Raw genomic sequence first — 18,943 nt, 5'->3', positions numbered from 1 at the left:
TCATGAGTTGTTTTTCTTAGTAGTCAGCTATAAGTCTGGTCCAAGCTATTTATTTTTATTGAAATCCTTTTTATTTTTCTCCCCAATCCCGTCTCCCATGGAGAAGGCTTAGCTGTGTGAAATGAACTTCCACAAATTCTGGCCACATCAATATTCATCCCTTTGTAAACAGAAACTGCCCCGCTGCTTAGAGCCACTTCAGGTTATTTATATTGATTCAGCAACCATTAATGATTGATTACAATGTTCCTCAAAGCTAACATTTAACAAGAAAACTTGATTGCCTTTCTTGTTTTCTGCCTCATAGAACATTCTGTCATTTTGTAAATGAAAAATCACATGGTTAACTTTTTAATAATTTCCATTCAGGGGCGCCGACTTATAAAAAATATTGGGGGGGCCCATACCGGGGTCCTGCCGCTGGTTCGCTCGGGTAGCCGGGAGAACGCAGTTCGAGGTGGCGGTGTTGGGGAGAGACCCTCGCTCAGGGCGCCACTAGACTTGGCGGCTGGCGGCCTATCTGGGGGTTTTTGGAGCGTATTTCGGCGGAGCGATTGGGGAGGAGGGGGCTTGTTGCCGGATTCTTCAGCTGGGCCGGAGATCCGCTGCTGGGGGGTCCCTGGGCCGAGTTGTGAGCACGGCCTGCTGAAGGGAGATCCAGCCGATTGCGCGACGGGGACGGCCGGGGCTCTCCGGCTAGGGCGCGCGGCTGGCTGGCTGGCGAGGGAGCAGGTGGGGAGGAGGCGGGGGTCCTCACTCTCTTAGGAAACGCACCCGCGCGCCCGATTGCCACGAAGTCCGAAGGGTGCGTGTGTGGAATTAAAAAGCAAAAACGAGATACGGGCAGGGCAGGCAAAGAGTTTTCTGCAAGAGGATGGAGGGCAGGTTGAAGAGAAAATCACTCAGGATGAGACAGTCAAATCAGCCATGATAAAATGGGCTCAGGATATTGGGTATAACATCATGTTTGAGGACTGGGAAAGGTTATGGACCACCGGAATGAAATTCACGGCATGTAATGCCTTGAAGGAAAATATTATGAAAATGATTTATAGGTGGTACATGACCCCAGTCAAGCTTGCAAAAATATATCACCTGTCTGATAATAAATGTTGGAAATGTAAGGAGGCTGAAGGGACATTCTTTCACCTCTGGTGGACTTGTCCAAAAGTGAAGGCCTTCTGGGAAATGATCTATAATGAGTTAAAAAAGGTATTTAAGTATACCTTTCCCAAGAAACCAGAGGCCTTCCTCTTGGGCATTGTTGGCCAGAAAGTGTTAAAGAAGGATAGAACTTTCTTTATGTATGCAACTACAGCAGCAAGAATACTTATCGCAAAATATTGGAAGACACAAGATTTGCCCACACTGGAAGAGTGGCAGACGCAATTGATGGACTACATGGAACTGGCTGAAATGACTGGCAGAATCCGAGATTTGGGAGAAGAAACAACGGAAGAGGACTGGAAAAAATTTAAGGACTATTTACAAAAACAATATAAGTTGTATGAATGTTAAAAATTTACACGATTCGGAAACTATAGCTTCAGCAATTAGATTTGGGAAACAGGAAATTATATTTTAAGTAAGAAAAGGTCAAAATCTAAGGTAATACTATGTTTAATTTAAGATATAAGTAACTGATGAAAAGTATGTTAAATTTAGAGGTATAGTATTTGAAAAGTACAAAATAAGGTACGAAACAAGGTAATAATTTGCTGATATCTTTATTATAAAGAATGCAGGGTAAGGGAGATGCGAGGAAGTCCAGTTAGTTATATAAAAAATGTGTTGAATGGTTGGTTTTCTTTTCTTCTTTTTCTTGTTCTTTTACTTTTTTCTTCAGTGTGTGTTTCTAACTTTGTATTTGAAACCTTAATAAAATATTTATAAAAAAAGAAGAAGAGAAAATCCTTTCGCTTTTCTGGGGCGCAGGGAAGTCTCAGAGCCGGAGGTTGGGGAAGGGACCCCCTTTGCTCTGCCCTCTTCTCCCGTCTTAGATTTGCATGGGGGTCCCCGCCCGAGCTTGCCTGGCCACCGGGCCACACAAGGGCCGTGCTCTACGCGGCACACCTTGCTAGCCGCGCAGCTGTCCTCCGCGGCTGTGGAGCGGCCCTGCGCCGGTGCCCAGCCCCTCTGGGCGCCCGCTGCGCTGCCAATGACAAGCGGGCGACGTCGCGGGCAGGGAAGGCGTCGCTTTCTTTCCCGATCCTGCATCCTCCCAGTCTTCCAGCCCTTTTTTGGGTTGGAAGCTCGTCTCGTTCGCCCTTCTCCTTTCTTCACCCTGCGCGCAATTTTCCTCCCTCGTCTCCCTCCCCATTTCTCCTTCCTTCCTTCCTGACTGACTGACGGGCTTGGGCTCGGGCTCAGGCTCCGGGTCGGGCTCAGGCTCCGGGTCGGGCTCAGGCTCGGGCTCGGGCTCGGGCTTCGGGTCGGGCTCAGGCTCAGGCTCGGGCTCGGGCAGCCACAGCGTCGGCGGTGTTGGCGATCGGCGGCGCGGGGGGATGGCCCTCCCGGGGGAGCCGGCGCTGCTCAATGGGGTTGCCAAGGAGACAGGCCGGCCGCCCTCCTCCCCCGGCCCGGCGCCCCCCGCCGCGCCGGTGCCCGTTATCGAGCTGGTGCGCGCCGGGCGCCCTATAAAAGCCGCGGACGCGCCCACCGCCGCCCGAGATTATTGGGGGGGCTGAGCCCCCCCAAACGAATTTTTGAGGGGGCTCGGGCCCCCTCAAGCCCCATGGAGTCGGCGCCTATGTTTCCATTTCCAAAGAATTTGCATCTTGCTGTTTAATTGAATGTGGTATTAGTATATTGCACACGTCCATACTCTCCAGAAAAACCTCCAGAGGAAATGATAAAAGAAAAGCTAATGACCAAATTCTGTCTAATGAAAGCCGCTAAAGAAAGCAGTGTGGTGCATTTAGGTCTCCAGGCAGGGCCAGCCCTCCCATAAGACAGAGAAACTGAACAGCACCTATTGACTGAATGCTGCTTCTGCTTCTTGGCTTCCAGACCAGAGTATGGAAGCACAAACTGGAAGCCCAAGGCCAGATTCATATTGCTGGCTGTCCTAAGGTAACTTTCAGGCAGTCATTTCATGGTCAAAGTTCACATAAAACCCATTTTCCGGTTCATCAAGGTTATCTCTGTTCTGGTGCCACAAGAACAGAGACCTTTCTGGGCACATGATGGTGGTAAATCAAGGCGAGTGGTCTACCCATTTACAGGAACAGGCTTCATGCAGCAGACGCCCATTATGGTGTGAACATCCCCAAGTCCCCTCCGGCTGGGAAAATGTGGCTGTGTTTTTGTAATTTCATGCAGCCAAATTTGTTATGAATTGTTGTGAAACCTTTTGTTGGCCTCCCTTATTCATCAGCTCAGCAAGAGACAAATTAGAATGAAATTAAACTGCTCTTGAAGGCAAAAGCTATTTAATGATTAAACCTCTTCCTCATTAAAGATGAAACTAAGTGAAACATATTTACTCGCAGCTGAACAAGCCTGCCTGGTGCAGGCTCTGATTGCTGAGTAGGGAATGGGATCGAGAGACGGCCAGCCACAGCCCTCTAGTTATCAGCACCCCCAAAACTCCTTTGCTGTCCACCAAGTGTGCTTTCTTTCTCAAAAATTGTGCTGCTGAGCACAGAGAATAGGGCCTTTATGGTGGTGGCATCCTCATTCTACCTTGTTCTATGAGAACTCAGGGTTCACAGGAGAAGCTGGGCAGTGTCCTGGCAGGAACCCAAGACACTCAAAGGACCTATAGGACCTTGGAGAGCTCACAGGGTCCAGTGACCAGCTTTGCAAACTGTTGTCTTGGCAAGCACCTAGTTCCAACTGAAACCCCTATATATGTTGTCTGAATTATCAGTCTTTAACCAGTGGGTCAGAACCTACCAGTGGACCATGACTAGTGATGGGGCTTACTTCTTGCCCGTGCTCATTTAGTGTTTGAGATTCTCATCAAACCTGCTCAGTTCATGCTGATGCTTAGTCTGCTTTAGCATTCTGTGCTTCACTTGTACACAACAACAGTGAACTGAGAAGAGTTACAAGCTTAAGCTCAGAGATTGAGAACAATGACTACAGTTCAGAGTGAAAAGTTCATCAGAAGACTGGTATTGAAAACTGCTCATGAACTCCTGCATGTAACGTGGGAGGTCTGTTTCTGAGTGAGTGTGGAGGAAGTTTTGATGGCTCTTGATCTTTATTTTGCTCACTTTTAACAAACTTCCATCCTCACCCCTAGTTGCAAGGCCATCTGGTTTGCAGCAAAGCTCTTGCCACCATGCTGAGTGCCAGCAACATTAACCAGACCAAAGGTGCTAGTGGATTTTCCACAGGCAACTGTTGGACCACTGTGAGAACAGGGTGCTGGGGTAGATGGGCCATTGCCCGGATCCAGTGGGCTCTCTTGTAGGTTCTTAAAATCAAAGCACAGGCAGAAGAGTTCTGCAACAAGTCAGCAGTGGGGCCAAACTAAAAGGTTTGGCTTATAATGGAATCTCTCCCTATTTTGATCTACCTTTCCTCTTGTTAATGCTGTCGTATAAGGAACCTATTCAGCGCCCATATTTCTTCACCCAAACTGCCCACCGCCTTCTGCCTTAAAGCAGAAGATAATCAAGGCCTCTGCCAAAGATTCATAAGCCACATAGAATTGGTGGGCAGGCTTTCTATTTTACCACCTCTACTTATGACTAATTTTTTAAGTAGGCCTGCAAAATAAATCAGCCTCATGAGTCATCAGGACAAAGGAGCCTATCTCACTCAACCACACCTGCTAAAATGATTTGGGAAAATTCGGTACACTTTGAGATACCAGCATCAATTGTTTCTTTATTGTGTCTTGCCGGAGCTTTCCATACAGGCACAATGGGGGGCAGGGGGAATCCTGTCATTTGATACTGTGTCTTCTTGCACAGGCACAAGGAAAGGGAGCAGAGAGACCAATTTAGCAAGGGTGGTAGTTTCCAAGGAATGAGACAGCTCTTTCAGGCCTTACAATGTTTGTGTAGGTCTGGTGAAGAAGGAGTGTGTCTATGCAACAAAGGGGCATTTGGAAAGAAGAAAGAACTCATGGGTACAGAGTATGTATCCAAGGAGGATTAAAGAGGCATGGATATTAAAGTTTTACTCTAATTGTTTATTGTAGCCAAAATCCCAGGACAACAAATCGTTCTCTTTTCTTTCTTTCCTGCAGAGTACTTTCCGTTCCTCACTGTGGCTTTGTTGAAATGCTTTTTTAAATTTTTTTATTTGCTGACTTCGTTTTTTTCTGTAAATAACAAGAATCGCAAATTGTCCCTACAGCTATTTTGGACATCATTCACTTCCTGAATTCTCCCTGTGAAGCTGAGTAATGGTTCAAATTCTCCTCAGTTTTATTATTTATTCTTCCTTAGAAATCTGTCATAAAATTGCACTTATCAGTCTGTATCTCAACGATTGCCAGTTCACTTTACTATGAATGGCCTTTTATAGTTTAGGAAGCTTTATGACACTAGTTGGAGACTATAGAGTACTCCTTCCCCTCAAAGTACTTGACACCCCTAAAGAAAAGCTGCGGAATGACAGAAGATGGGAAAGGCAAGTCATAAATTTCTTTTTTGTGAGGGGCCATTCTTCGGCTGGCAATTTTCTTCAGAGATTCAGGCACTATGTTTCCTCATTGCTTCCTTGGTCTTGCTCATTTTTTATACCCCCCAATGATTGTTAGGTGGAAAGTGTCAAGTACTCCAAATGCCTTTGAGCAGAAAGATGTCTCTACAGAGTTTACTTGTCATTGGATGATAAAGGATGGGTTTATAGCAACTTCCATATATCTATATCTGTTTCTTACTGTTTCTTACCTTCAATGGCTGCGCTCGTTTCTCTCTGGTCGGGGACAGAGGGTGGCGCTTGGGGGGGAATTGTCATCGCGCCACTCCTTGGTGTGTGGAGTACCTCAGGGTGCGATACTCTCCCCGATGCTTTTCAACATCTTTATGCGCCCCCTCGCCCAGCTTGTTCGGAGTTTTGGGCTGGGTTGTCATCAGTATGCCGATGACACCCAACTCTATCTGTTGATGGATGGCCATCCTGACTCGGCCCCAGACACACTGACCAGATGTTTGGAAGCTGTGGCTGGATGGTTACGTGGGAGCCGGTTGAAGCTAAATCCTTCGAAGACAGAGGTCCTGTGGCTGGGACGGGGCGATATGGGATTGGGGGGGCAACTCCCATCTCTTGCGGGGGCGCAATTAGTGCCAGCACCGTCCGTTAAGAGTTTGGGTGTAATCTTCGACACCTCCCTTTCCATGGAGGCGCAGATTGCAGCTATAACAAAGGCGGCATTTTTCCATCTCCGCCAAGCTAAGCAGTTGGCTCCTTACCTCTCTCGCCCTGACCTAGCCACTGTGATCCACGCGACGGTCACCTCCAGACTGGATTATTGTAACTCGCTCTACGTGGGGCTGCCCTTGAGACTGACCCAGAAACTCCAGCGGGTGCAGAATGCTGCAGCGAGACTCCTTACGAGGTCTTCGCTGCGAGATCACATTCACCCGGTGCTATACCAGCTGCACTGGCTCCCGGTGGAGTACAGGATCAGGTTTAAGGTGCTGGTTTTAACCTTTAAAGCCCTATATGGCCTAGGACCCTCGTACCTACGGGACCGCCTCTCCTGGTATGCCCCACAGAGAAACCTACGGTCTTCAAATAAAAACATCTTGAAGGTCCCAGGCCACAGAGAAGTTAGGCTGGCCACAACTAGAACCAGGGCTTTTTCGGCTGTGGCTCCGATCTGGTGGAACGCTCTGTCACAAGAGACCAGGGCCTTGCGGGACTTGACATCTTTCCGCAGGGCCTGCAAGACAGAGCTGTTCCACCAGGCCTTTGGCCAGGGCACAGCCTGACTCCCTCCCTCGGCAATCTTCGCAGAGCTCTGGCCCAATGGTTGCTAGTGGCTTGAATTAATTAATTTTTATAATGAATGATTTTAGAATGTTGTTTATGTTGTACTTTTGTACTGTTTTATTGTTGTTAGCCACCCTGAGCCCGGCTTCGGCTGGGGAGGGCGGGATATAAATAAAAATTTTTATTATTATTATTATTATTATTATTATTATTATTATTATTATTATTATATAATAAAATTATAAGGCTGTCATATGAACAGCAGCATGATGACAGAACAGGAGGCAGGTGGACTGAGCAAGGAGGCAGATGGGTATACCAGGCAGGCAGAGTGAGAAAGGCAGGGTAGACCAGTCCCTAACAGCTACCCTGTTTGCAGACCTATTAATAGGAGGTTGATACCAGGGCTGGTTCAAGACACTTTGTTGCCTGAGCTGATGGACAAAATGGTCTCCTCCTCTCATTCCATATACAGAATCTGACCGGATTGGCAGTTAACTCATATTTTAGCACCAGTGATTAGACATTTTCCACCCAAGGGCTAACTCAAGTATAGAGAAGGCTAGCTTAGGGGAATCAAGGAGGATTGTGGTGGTGGGGAGGTGGCTGCTGCCACCAGCTGGCAACTTCCAGCTGAAGCAGTTGTCCCACTCAGGCTAATGATAGGGCTGGCCCCAGAATGTAGCTTTTGTAACCCACCTCTGAAAGGAAGAGAACATTCATTGAGAAAGTACCTGAATGTGTTTACTCAGAAGTGAGTTCCTTTAAGTTCAGTGAAACTTTCCAGTAATGTTAAGATTGATATATAGATGGTTTGTAAAAGAAGAGGGAAATGTATAAACAAATGCTATGAAACAAATTGGAGCAAAACTCCTTTAAACAATGGCAGAAAGAATTCTCTCCCATCCCCCAGAAAGAAGATAATCATTTCATTAGCAAGGCAAATGGATACCAAATGAAAAAAGCTGGTATGTAATGGCTCATGGGAGGGGTAAATCCAGGTAGTGAAGCACATTTCTCAAGATTATGTTGCAATTTGCTTCATTTATTGTCAAAATATATTTTGAGTTCCATTGTTTTTTCCAAGGTTTTGTCAGAACTGAACTTTTTTCCTTTTACAATAGTTGCCTCACAATGCAGAAGGAAGTTATTGCTTCTCACATTTAATTGCCATGGTAACCAGTTTATGACTACAAACCTTCACAAAGAGAGACCATGAGATGCAAACACAATTCTTTTCCCCACAACAAGGACAATTCTTAGCCTTAGGGAGACAACATGAAAGCAATATATATAGGGATTAGGGAACAAATTTTGCTTGAGTAAACTCTTCACTATAAGAAGATACATATCCAAACAGAAATGACCTCATTTTCAATCCGATACCACAGTCTACTTTGAACTATGGCTGCAATAATACATGATACATCACAAGGAAAAACAAAATATATCAGTTGAGAGTGCACCTTCCCATGGCAGGCAATCAAACGATGACAATTATTGACTCATCATCATTCACACTGAAATGCAACTTAAAGCTGGTAAAACTCCAAGTGCTCCTGAAGATTATGATATTGGAGTATATTGGGTCTTGCTAAAAAACAACAGCAACCAAATCACAATAAATCTTGATTGCTCTGTGCAGCACTTATTCTCATAGCATTGTTGTGAACTGAATAAAGAAAGTCCTTCTTTATGCAGAATTGACTTATCTGTGTTTATAAAGATTATGCCAGAACACACCACCATTTTATTTATATTGAACTAGCCAAGCACCTATTAGTTTGATGGGCTGCAGGCGGGCAGGGTGCAAAAGGGAGGCGCACCCCCCCCCAAATGCTGGAATTATTTCATTGCAGTGCAGCACTGCTGACAAAGATTTCGGAGAAGGATGGACAATGTGTCCACTTGCCTTGGGTTGTGCTGGGATTTCTGCAGTATGCCATCCCTTATCCCCACATTAAGAGGAAACAATGAAACTGAAACTGAAAGGACTGGGTTTTCTGAATATGTGCATAGGAATGGATGCAGTATGTTCAGGGCCCCACTTAGCAGAATGAGCTGGACCACCACTAAATGCAGCAGGGATGGATTGCCAAATTTTGAAATAATTGAAACAGTATGTGTACCCATCCAAAGAGCTGCTGGTCTGTGCCAGGTACTACCATTAAATTTAGAGTCTAAAGTTACCTAGTTACACCACTGAAGGAAAGGCAGATTCTGAGTTCTGAATAGATTTAAATATTAAAAATAAAATTTGTATGATCTGGTAGTTAGCTGCCCTGGACACAGAATTGGCATGTGCCTCCTGTGGCGTTCATATGGAGCCCTTGATCGTTTCACGGACTATTGACCCGTACACCCCTAATCCGCTGCCACCAACCAGGTCCTCCCCGGTAAATCACTTAGTCTCAGTCAGGTGCTTAAGTTAACAATGGAGATTGTAGTTTATTGCAAACACAAATAAACATTAAATGCATTCGAAATGCTGTTACCCTTTACCCTCTTAGTCTTATTTTATTCTGTCTCTAACTCTTCTACCTCCCCTTACATAAGAACCAACTGCACTGTCTCTCTATTTCCATCTGTCTGCCAACTGCTTTCCCAATGGCTTTTCCCAACTGCTTCTTCCCAACCAACCAAACAACTAACTAAACCTTGGGCTAAGCCCTTTTATAAACAGGTAGGCTCCGCCTCTGGCTTTTCTTTTGGTTTCCTATTAACTCTTTCTCTCCCCCTGTACAGACATTTTCAAAAGAAAAGGCAAACACCACACTTCCATTGACAGCTGTGAGTCCAAAATGACTCCCAGGCTGCACACCTGGTCCTTCAGGGGCACAGTTACCCCATTCAGGACCAGGGAGTCCCCCACACCTGCCCGCCCCCTGTCCCCCCAAAAGAGTACTTCTGTCTTGACAGGATTCAACCTCAATCTGTTAGCCGCCATCCCTCCTCCAACCACCTCCAGACACTCACATAGGACCTTCACCACCTTCACTTGTTCCAATTTGAAGGAGAGGTAGAGCTGGGTATCATCTGCATACTGATGGACAGTATGTTTTTTGGAAACCAGTACAGAAGAGCAAACTACGTGACAAATCTCACATCTAGATCGGACCTTAGAAAAGCATTAAATAGAATTGTACTTTGGGTTAAAATAGAATCATAGAATAGAATCATAGAGTTGGAAGAGACCACAAGGGTCATCGAGTCCAACCCCCTGCCAAGCAGGAAACACCATCAGAGCACTCCTGACATATGGTTGTCAAGCCTCTGCTTAAAGACCTCCAAAGTAGGAGACTCCACCACACTCCTTGGCAGCAAATTCCACTGTCAAACAGCTCTTACTGTCAGGAAGTTCTTCCTAATGTTTAGGTGGAATCTTCTTTCTTGTAGTTTGGCTCCATTGCTCCGTGTCCGCTTCTCTGGAGCAGCAGAAAACAGCCTTTCTCCCTCCTCTATGTGACATCTTTTTATATATTTGAACATGGCTATCATATCACCCCTTAACCTCCTCTTCTCCAGGCTAAACATGCCCAGCTCCCTTAGCCGTTCCTCATAAGGCATTGTTTCCAGGCCTTTGACCATTTTGGTTGCCCTCCTCTGGACACGTTCCAGTTTGTCAGTGTCCTTCTTGAACTGTGGTGCCCAGAACTGGACACAGTACTCCAGGTGAGGTCTGACCAGAGCAGAATACAGTGACACTATTACATCCCTTGATCTAGATGCTATACTCCTATTGATGCAGCCCAGAATTGCATTGGCTTTTTTAGCTGCCACGTCACACTGTTGGCTCATGTCAAGTTTGTGGTCAACCAAGACTCCTAGATCCTTTTCACATGTACTGCTCTCAAGCCAGGTGTCACCCATCTTGTATTTGTGCCTCTCATTTTTTTTGCCCAAGTGCAATACTTTACATTTCTCCCTGTTAAAGTTCATCTTGTTTGTTTTGGCCCAGTTCTCTAATCTGTCAAGGTTGTTTTGAAGTGTGATCCTGTCCTCTGGGGTGTTAGCCACCCCTCCCAGTTTGGTGTCATCTGCAAATTTGATCAGGATGCCCTTGAGTCCATCATCCAAGTTGTTGATAAAGATGTTGAATAAGACCGGGCCCAAGACAGAACCCTGTGGCACCCCACTAGTCACTCTTCTCCAGGATGAGGGGAACCATTGATGAGCACCCTTTGGGCTTGGTCAGTCAGCCAGTTACAAATCCACTGAGTGGTAGCATAGTCAAGACCACATTTTACCAGCTTCTTTACAAGAATATCATGGGGCACCTTGTCGAATGCCTTGCTGAAATCAAGGTAGGCTACATCCACTGCGTTCCCTTCATCTACCAGGCTTGTAATTCTGTCAAAAAACGAGATCAGGTTAGTCTGACATGACTTATTTTTCAGAAATCCATGCTGACTATTGGTGATCACAGCATTCCTTTCTAGGTGCTCACAGACTGTTTGCTTAATGATCTGCTCCAGAATCTTCCCTGGTATTGATGTCAGACTGACTGGGCGGTAATTATTTGGGTCCTCTCTTTTCCCCTTTTTGAAAATAGGGACAACATTTGCCCTCCTCCAGTCTGCCAGGACTTCGCCTGTTCTCCAGGAATTCTCAAAGATGACTGCCAGTGGTTCTGAGATCACATCTGCCAGTTCTTTTAATACTCTTGGATGCAGTTCATCTGGCCCTGGAGACTTGAATACATCTAAATTAGCCAAGTATTCTTGTACTATCTCCTTAGTTATTCTGGGCTGTGTTTCCTTTGTTGAATCATTTGCTCCAAATTCTTCAGGTCGGGCATTGTTTTCTTTATCGGAGAAGACTGAGGCAAAGAAGGCATTGAGGCGTTCAGCCCTTTCTGTGTCCCCTGTTTGCATTTCACCATCTTCTCCTCTGAGTGACCCCACTGTTTCTTTGTTCTTCCTTTTGCTACGAACATACCCATAAAAGCCTTTTTTGTTGCTTTTAACCTCTCTAGCAAGCCTGAGTTCATTCTGTGCTTTAGCTTTTCTGACTTTGTGTCTACACGTGCTGGTTATTTGTTTGAATTCCTCTTTGGTGGTTTCCCCCCTTTTCCATTTTTTGTACACATCCTTTTTTAATCTTAACTCAGTTAAAAGTTCTTTAGATAGCCACCCTGGCTTCTTTAGGCGCCTTCCATGTTTCCGTCTCATTGGTATTGCCTGACGTTGTGCTTTTACTATCTCCCTCTTAACAGACTCCCAGCCATCATGAACTCCCTTTCCTTTTAGTATTACTGTCCATGGGATCTCACCCAGCACTTCCCTAAGTTTTATGAAGTCGGCTTTCTTAAAGTCAAGAAATTGAGTCCTAGTATGCTTGGCTGCTCCTTTCCGCTGTATAGAAAACTTCAGAAGAGCATGATCACTCGCGCCTAATGATCCTTCCACTTCTACCCCACTAACCAGGTAATCAACATTGGTTAGGACCAGATCTAAAATGGCTGTTCCTCTTGTTGCTTCTCCCACTTTCTGGACAATGAAGTTGTCTGCAAGGCCAGTGAGGAATCTGTTTGACCTTATGCTCTTGGCTGAGTTTGACATCCAACAAATATCCGGGTAATTGAAGTCCCCCATTACTACTATCTCCCTTCCTTTTGCATGCTTGGCCATCTGTTCCAGGAAGGCATCATCTATGTCCTCCGTTTGGCTTGGGGATCTATAGTAAACTCCCACAATGAGGTCACTGTTATTCTTCTCTCCCTTAATTTTGACCCAAATGCTCTCACTTTGGCTTTGAGGTTCTAAATCTTGGATCTCTTCACAGGTATACACATCCCTGACATATAACGCCACTCTTCCTCCTTTCTTGTCTGGTCTGTTTCTCTGAAATAGATTGTATCCCCCCATTATTACATTCCAATCGTGGGACTTATCCCACCGGGTTTCAGTGATGCCTATTATGTCATATTTAGTTTGCTGTACCAAGAGCTCAAGCTCATCTTGTTTATTTCCCATGCTTTGCGCATTAGTGTACAGACATTGAAGTCCATTAATCATTCCCCCGTGTCTCTTATTTAAGGATTTTTTCCTCCCACCACTAGGTCTGCATGCTGTTTGCTCCATTTGGTCTATGACATTTGGATGATCATCTTCATCAATTGATAGACTCCTACCTTCAGGAGCACTGTCTCCCTCCCCCACATTAGTCAGTTTAAAGCCCTCCTGATGAGGTTTCTGAGATTTTTGGCAAAAACATTTCTCCCAACCATTGTGAGGTGCAGCCCATCGCTTGCCAGAAGTCCATCTTCAAGAAACTGCAGTCCGTGATCTAAGAATCCAAACCGTTCCTGTTTACACCATTTGCGAAGCCAGCTGTTCACTTCCACTATTTTTCCCTCTCTCCCTGGGCCACGTTGTTCAACTGGGAGGACAGATGAGATGACAATAGGTCATGGAGAATCAGAAACTAAAATAGAACTGATGGGAAGGAACTGATTATTCTCTCCCTCTCTCTCCTTTAATTGCTACAATGTTTGTTGCTTCCAACTGGAAGAAAAAGGAATCTCCTAAAAAGGAATGATGGTGCAGTAGGATCTGGGCAGGGTTGTGTGTTAAGAGTCAGTAATGTTGGGCACCTCCCGAGTCCAACGTCTCCATTGCAGGGCATGTTGCCAATTCCTGGAAGCTTCTGCCCTTGATGCTTGTCTTCCTTGTTGTGGCTGCTGCACACTCACCTGTCCTTGTCAACTAACCAAGCAGAAAGAGGAACAGTGACCTCCTCACCCCTTGTCCTCTTCCTCTGGGAGGTGATGTGAACTTGACCCACAGAGAGGCAGCAGAAAGGCAGCAGCAACAGTGATGAGGATGAGGCAATGGGGTCAACTGAGAGCATCTTGCTCAAGGGCATCCCTACAAAAAAGCAGGAACTGGAACTCAATCTGAGACAGAACATATGTGTGTTAGAAACCCTTTCTTGCATATGTACCAAAAAGGCATCAGATGGTCAGCAATGTGGGACAAGTGGGTCTGTCAATTTTTGGAATTATAACTGTTGGGATAAAGCAGATCCATTTATTCTGTTTTCTGTGTCATGAGTCTATGTTATAAAATCATTTATTTTCCTTTGAAGAGTTAGTGAGGCTACAGAGTGGTCTTTGCCAGCCTGATACCATCCGGATGCCTTGGGTCACTTCTGGATGACCATTCATCTTGATTCGTTTACATGACATTTTCAGGTAGATTGTACAACCTCAGCTGTTTGTCAAACATTCATTGTACTTTGTTTGCAGGGATGTTATACAATACCAAATGGAGCAATTGGGATTCCACATTTCCCAGTGTGTTCTCTTACTACTCTTCATTTCACAGAAAGTATGATTTTGGTGGCGGCAACGGGGAAGCTAGTTGAGCAAGGGTTCCCAATCCCAATCCACTTGAATTTACTGGTGTGTTACTGAATCCCACCTATAAAATAGTGACAGCCTGGAAGCAGCCTTGGACTACAACTCCCATCAGCACGAGCCAGCATAGTTGCAGTTCAATGCATCTGGAAAGCACCAGGCTGATGAAGAATGCTATAGAAGAAACAAATTATTGGCTCCAAACTGAAAGTCCCCCCTCCCCACTCAACAGTACACACTATACATTTAAAGCACATTCAAAGCTCATTCTTTCCCTCATAAAATCCTGGGTGCTGTAGTTAACTCCTCACAGATTACAATTCCTACCTAGCACTTCTTAAAGAACCACAGTGCCCAGAATTCTTTGAGGGGTGTAATGTGCTCTGAATGTGTTTTAAAGGTAGATCGTGTATGAGAAGCTAGTTTCTCACCATTTCTCTGCATCCCTTTTCTGCCTTTGTTCATAACCCTCCACTTTCAGAGATCCTTCTTCTGTATGTATACACAGAGAAGAAATGGAGCAGGCTGCCAAAGGGCTCAGCTGCACAAATGGCATTCTAAAGCCACCACTTGCTGATTCAACAAACATCTTCCGTGTTTTCTTTTCATATCTGGCAATGGGCACAAGACCAGTAAACACAGAACAAATGAAAAATCTCTTGAATGCAAAAAGCACCTGCAAGTTTAGAAACCTCAAGCTCCGGCTTAAAATAGGCGAGGAAGTATTACTCAGAACGTCCACAAAGCCTTTTTGATGTGATCTGTAAACAAGGGAAATAGCCATAGCAGCAGTCAGCTGAACAGTATACCTAACAAGACCACCTCCAACTCTATCCCTTGCTGGGCAACTTCAGTGCAAGTAACATGGGTGCAGTACATTGGGGCAGGGACAGTATGTGAAGCCAACTGTTTCCCCTGGGAAAGAGATAGCATATAGAGCACTGTCAGGTGCTGATTCAGTGAACCCCTTGCAGATCACATTATGTTCTTCCCATCAGCCAGAAGGGTGAGATGGAGCCTTGTCTTGCCAGGATGGAACTCCTGTTCTGCCCACCAGCCAGGATGCTGAGTAAACTAGTGTTCTCTGTAGCAGGCAATGTTTGTGAGTCCACACACCTTTCATGGATGACACTTGGGAGCAGCTAGTCATTCTGAAGTTTAACCTTCATTTGCTGGAGTTCCTAGACATTTGGCATGGGGTGAGCTGCATATTGCCAAGTCTAGGGCAAGCATTGCTGCTCCTGCCCACACAATGCCCCCCCCCCCCACTGCTCCCATTGCCTCCTGCCTGAATATTGGCTGCCTCTATATTATATTATTTACTATTGTATTTAACAGGATTTGTTTGCAGGGTTCATCAAAGCCTCTAATAAGTTTACCTACAATATGAAATATACATTAAAAATACTGATAAAATCAGGTGTTGAAGTATATTATAGTTTCTGTGCCTGTCAACCCCCATGTTCTCTCATTCCTCTCCCCCGACCCCAAAAAATATCTAGCACATTTTGTGTGTTGAAATTCTCCTATGCCAAACCAAAAGGCTGCCTGCTACCACCTAGTTTTTCTCTCTCCTAATCTGCACCCCACTTCAGTGGGGGCACACATTGAAACCCAAAGCACTGCTGTATCTGTAGATAGGGGCTCCTATGCATCTGCCTGCTAAATCTCTGCCTGTTTCCCCCCACAAATTGTACCAATATCTGGTCTGCTGCTAATATTTCTGTGCTCACCTTGCTTATCTCTGCCTTTTTTGGCATCAGGCCACCCTCGGGCACTCATATGTAGGAACCCAACAAAAGCTGGAATGTCTGCCTGCCAACCCTTCCCTCCTCGCTTGCTGTTTCTCTGCCCCCAAACATCACCCATTTCAATGAGAGAGCCTGGTGGCCACTGTGACTATGTGCTCCTGTGCATGGCCACTGAATCTGTACCCAATTACCAGGGTTCTTCTTGGCTCCATGAGGGAGAGATGCTGCCCATACTCTGTAGATGCCTGCTTCAGAAAGGTCCCTGCTGCTCACTGCCTGATGGAGAGAGAGACTGTCCATTGTGACTTCACACTGATGCTGCTTGCCTGCAGGAGAGAGACCAGCCATTGTGCCCTCATGATGATGCCTGATGGAGAGAAAGTTGTTATTGTGACCTCATGCTGATGTTGCTAGCCTGAAGGAGAGAGACGCCCGTTGTGACCTCACACTGAAGCTGCTTGCCCGAAGGAGAGAGACCAGTCATTGTGCCCTTATACTGATACTGCTTGGCTTAAGCTGGGGTGTCCAAACTTTTTTCAAAGAGGGCCAGATTTGATGAGGTGAACATGTGTGAGGGCTGGCCAAAGTTGTTGTAGGATTTTACCCCAAATTTGTTGACCCTTTTAAAGGATTGAAGTGGTTGAGCTTTTTTAGGATTCTACCACAAAGTTGTTGACCTTCTTTTAGGATTACTCACAGAATACTTTTCATATACCTTTTGGCTCGGATCGCAGGCAGCACAGAGGGAGAGACAGTGGGCGGGAGTGAGCGATGACTGGTGGGAGGCAGTGTGAGCCAAATGGCGGGTGGGAGAGAAGGCTGAATGCCGGCTGCCTGCGCAAGCCAGCAGACTGCCAGGAGACGAGGGTGCATGCGAGAGCCAACAGGTGGACGGGACCTAGAGCCACACACAGGGCGCCTGCACAAGCCGGCCACCAACCGGGAGGGTCCATGTGCAAGACAACGGGTAGATGCGTCCTCAAGCCACGCGCAGGGCACATGCACAAACCGGCAAATGACCGGGGTAAAGAACAAGGCACATGCGCGAGCCAACGAGTGGGCGGCTCCAGGAGCCACATGGTGAGTGGCTGTGAGAGCTGACCGGCAGGTGGGTTAGCAAGCCACAGTGAATAACCACCCAGTGGAACCACCACCCGTGCCCACACCCTGGGAAGAAACTGCCTGTGGGGCTGGATTAAATCGACCAGTGGGCCAGATTTGGCCCGTGGGCCGGACTTACCTGGCTCAAGGAGAGAGACTAGTCCTTTAAGGACAAGAGAGCTCCCTGTGGGAGATAGGTTTTGCATCCAAAAGCATCTTTCCCAGGGCAACCTTAAACAAAACAGCTCCCCAGGCAATCAACAGGTCCAAGGGTCTTTGCTGCTTTGAGGGAGTGTCCCCATGAAAAATCCACAAACTCAGATTGGTTGAACCAAACTCCTTTTCACTTTGGGGGGGGGGAGAGGTCATCTTATTTCTGAGCAAATTCAGTGTGATCCATGGGCACATGATCATCTTTAATGATGGAGTTCTTTCTCAGCCCAACCACTTTCTCTGACTGCAGGTGAAAACTCACACAATGGAATGTTCCACCATACAAAATATTCCCTGCACATAGAAGGGAAGACCGTTTTCCTTGGTTTTCTGTCTTCAAAACACCGGCAAAGTTTTTATCAAACAAAATTGGATTCTAACCTTTGACAGGAAAGCTGAGGTTTGTGTTTATCATTTTAAAAAGCCCCAAATATGTGTGCTTGATATTTTACTCTTTGTGGCATTTGTTGCCTCATGATCTGTCAGTTTGCCTAATGCTTCCAAGCAAAGATTTGTGAGACAATTAAATAGAATTAACTATGCAGCAATATTATACTATCAAATATCACAAGGGTGTTGAGTTTAGTATTCTTCAACATGTCAACAGGCAGGTTAAAACAACATGAGCTGTATTTGTAGGATGTATGAATATCACGGGTGTGGGTGTGGGTGTGTGTAAAGAGAGCTATTGCAAGACAGATCTCTCATAAAAAGGTAGAACTTTTAAGGCCCAGAAATGGAAGACACTGAAGCACACAAACCCCTTATTGTGGTACAAGACTATGTGGACTTCGGCTATTGCAGAGAAATAACTCACAAATCACACATTTCTAAGGATAAAGAAGATGCAGAACATTTTAATGCCTTGGGTGGGTGGGTGGGTGGGTGGGTGGGTGATGTCAATTATTATGTGTCAAATTAAGATATACAAAACTAGCACTGTGAAATTTGGCTTTCGTGATGTATTTTGCTGCTTTTATTTTTCTACATTATCTGCTCTCTGTTTATTTGGAACATGCAACCTCTGTACTGCTCCTATGTTTTGTAACTTTGATTGTGTTTTATTTACTTTTTATCTTCAATCTTACATTGATAAAAAAGCTTTATTAAAGAAAGGTAAACATCAGGGTCTTCATAGATTGTTGTCCAAGGCAGAACACAGCTCTCTGCTCCACCAAGCAGAATCGAAATCAAAAGCTTCTCTTATAAGTACAGAAATAGGGTTGCCACCTGTTTTGCGTCTCTGTGATGCACTTTGGGCAACACCCTGAGACCTCCATGGAGGGCAATTTAAAAATAAATAATAAATGAGGGTGATTTAAGCACAAAACAATGTAAAAATAAATACAACCCAGGTGGTCAAGAAAGCCCAACAGAGACTCCATCTCCTCAGAGTATTGTGAAAGAATGATGTCAATCACCATTTGATGATCTCCTTCTACCGGTCAACAATAGAAAGTGTCCTTTCATGCTGCATCACAGTGTGGTACGCTGGTTTGACATCAACTGATAGAAAGTGCCTACAGAGGGTGGTGAATACAGCACAAGATATTATGGGCTGTCCCGTGAATCCGCTAGATGAATTAGCGGAAGAACGTTGCCTCAGGAGAGTGAGGAAAAT

At 45.5% G+C, this 18,943-nt stretch overlaps 1 protein-coding gene and 1 long non-coding RNA gene across 5 annotated transcripts; one reads left to right on the top strand and one right to left on the bottom strand.

Annotated features, from left to right (window-relative positions):
* The first annotated feature begins 9,251 nt into the window (after window positions 1–9,251).
* LOC308580050 lies at window positions 9,252–13,936 on the top strand. Its single transcript, XR_014004687.1, has 2 exons — window positions 9,252–10,048; window positions 13,296–13,936. It is a non-coding gene; the product is annotated as an uncharacterized lncRNA (long non-coding RNA).
* Window positions 13,357–16,630, bottom strand: LOC308580048 (uncharacterized protein). 4 transcript variants are annotated; one of them, XR_014004684.1, is made up of 3 exons: window positions 16,192–16,630; window positions 14,934–15,018; window positions 13,357–13,766 (listed from the first exon to the last, which is right to left on the bottom strand). XR_014004684.1 is itself a non-coding variant. In XM_081181177.1 (3 exons), the coding sequence occupies exons 1-3, from the start codon at window positions 16,218–16,220 to the stop codon at window positions 13,736–13,738; spliced, it is 390 nt and encodes a 129-aa protein (XP_081037303.1). In that variant the 5' UTR covers window positions 16,221–16,630; the 3' UTR covers window positions 13,357–13,735. The 4 variants fall into 4 exon arrangements, 1 of the variants encoding a protein (XP_081037303.1); XM_081181177.1 differs by having other exon boundaries at window positions 14,689–15,018; XR_014004685.1 differs by having other exon boundaries at window positions 13,357–15,018; window positions 16,200–16,630.
* Window positions 16,631–18,943: the final 2,313 nt, after the last annotated feature.

Source organism: Podarcis bocagei (assembly GCF_964188305.1).
Source record: "Podarcis bocagei genome assembly, chromosome: 2".
Lineage (NCBI taxonomy): Eukaryota > Metazoa > Chordata > Lepidosauria > Squamata > Lacertidae > Podarcis > Podarcis bocagei.
Note: the sequence above shows the minus strand (reverse complement) of the source record. Positions and strands in the feature narration are given on the sequence as shown.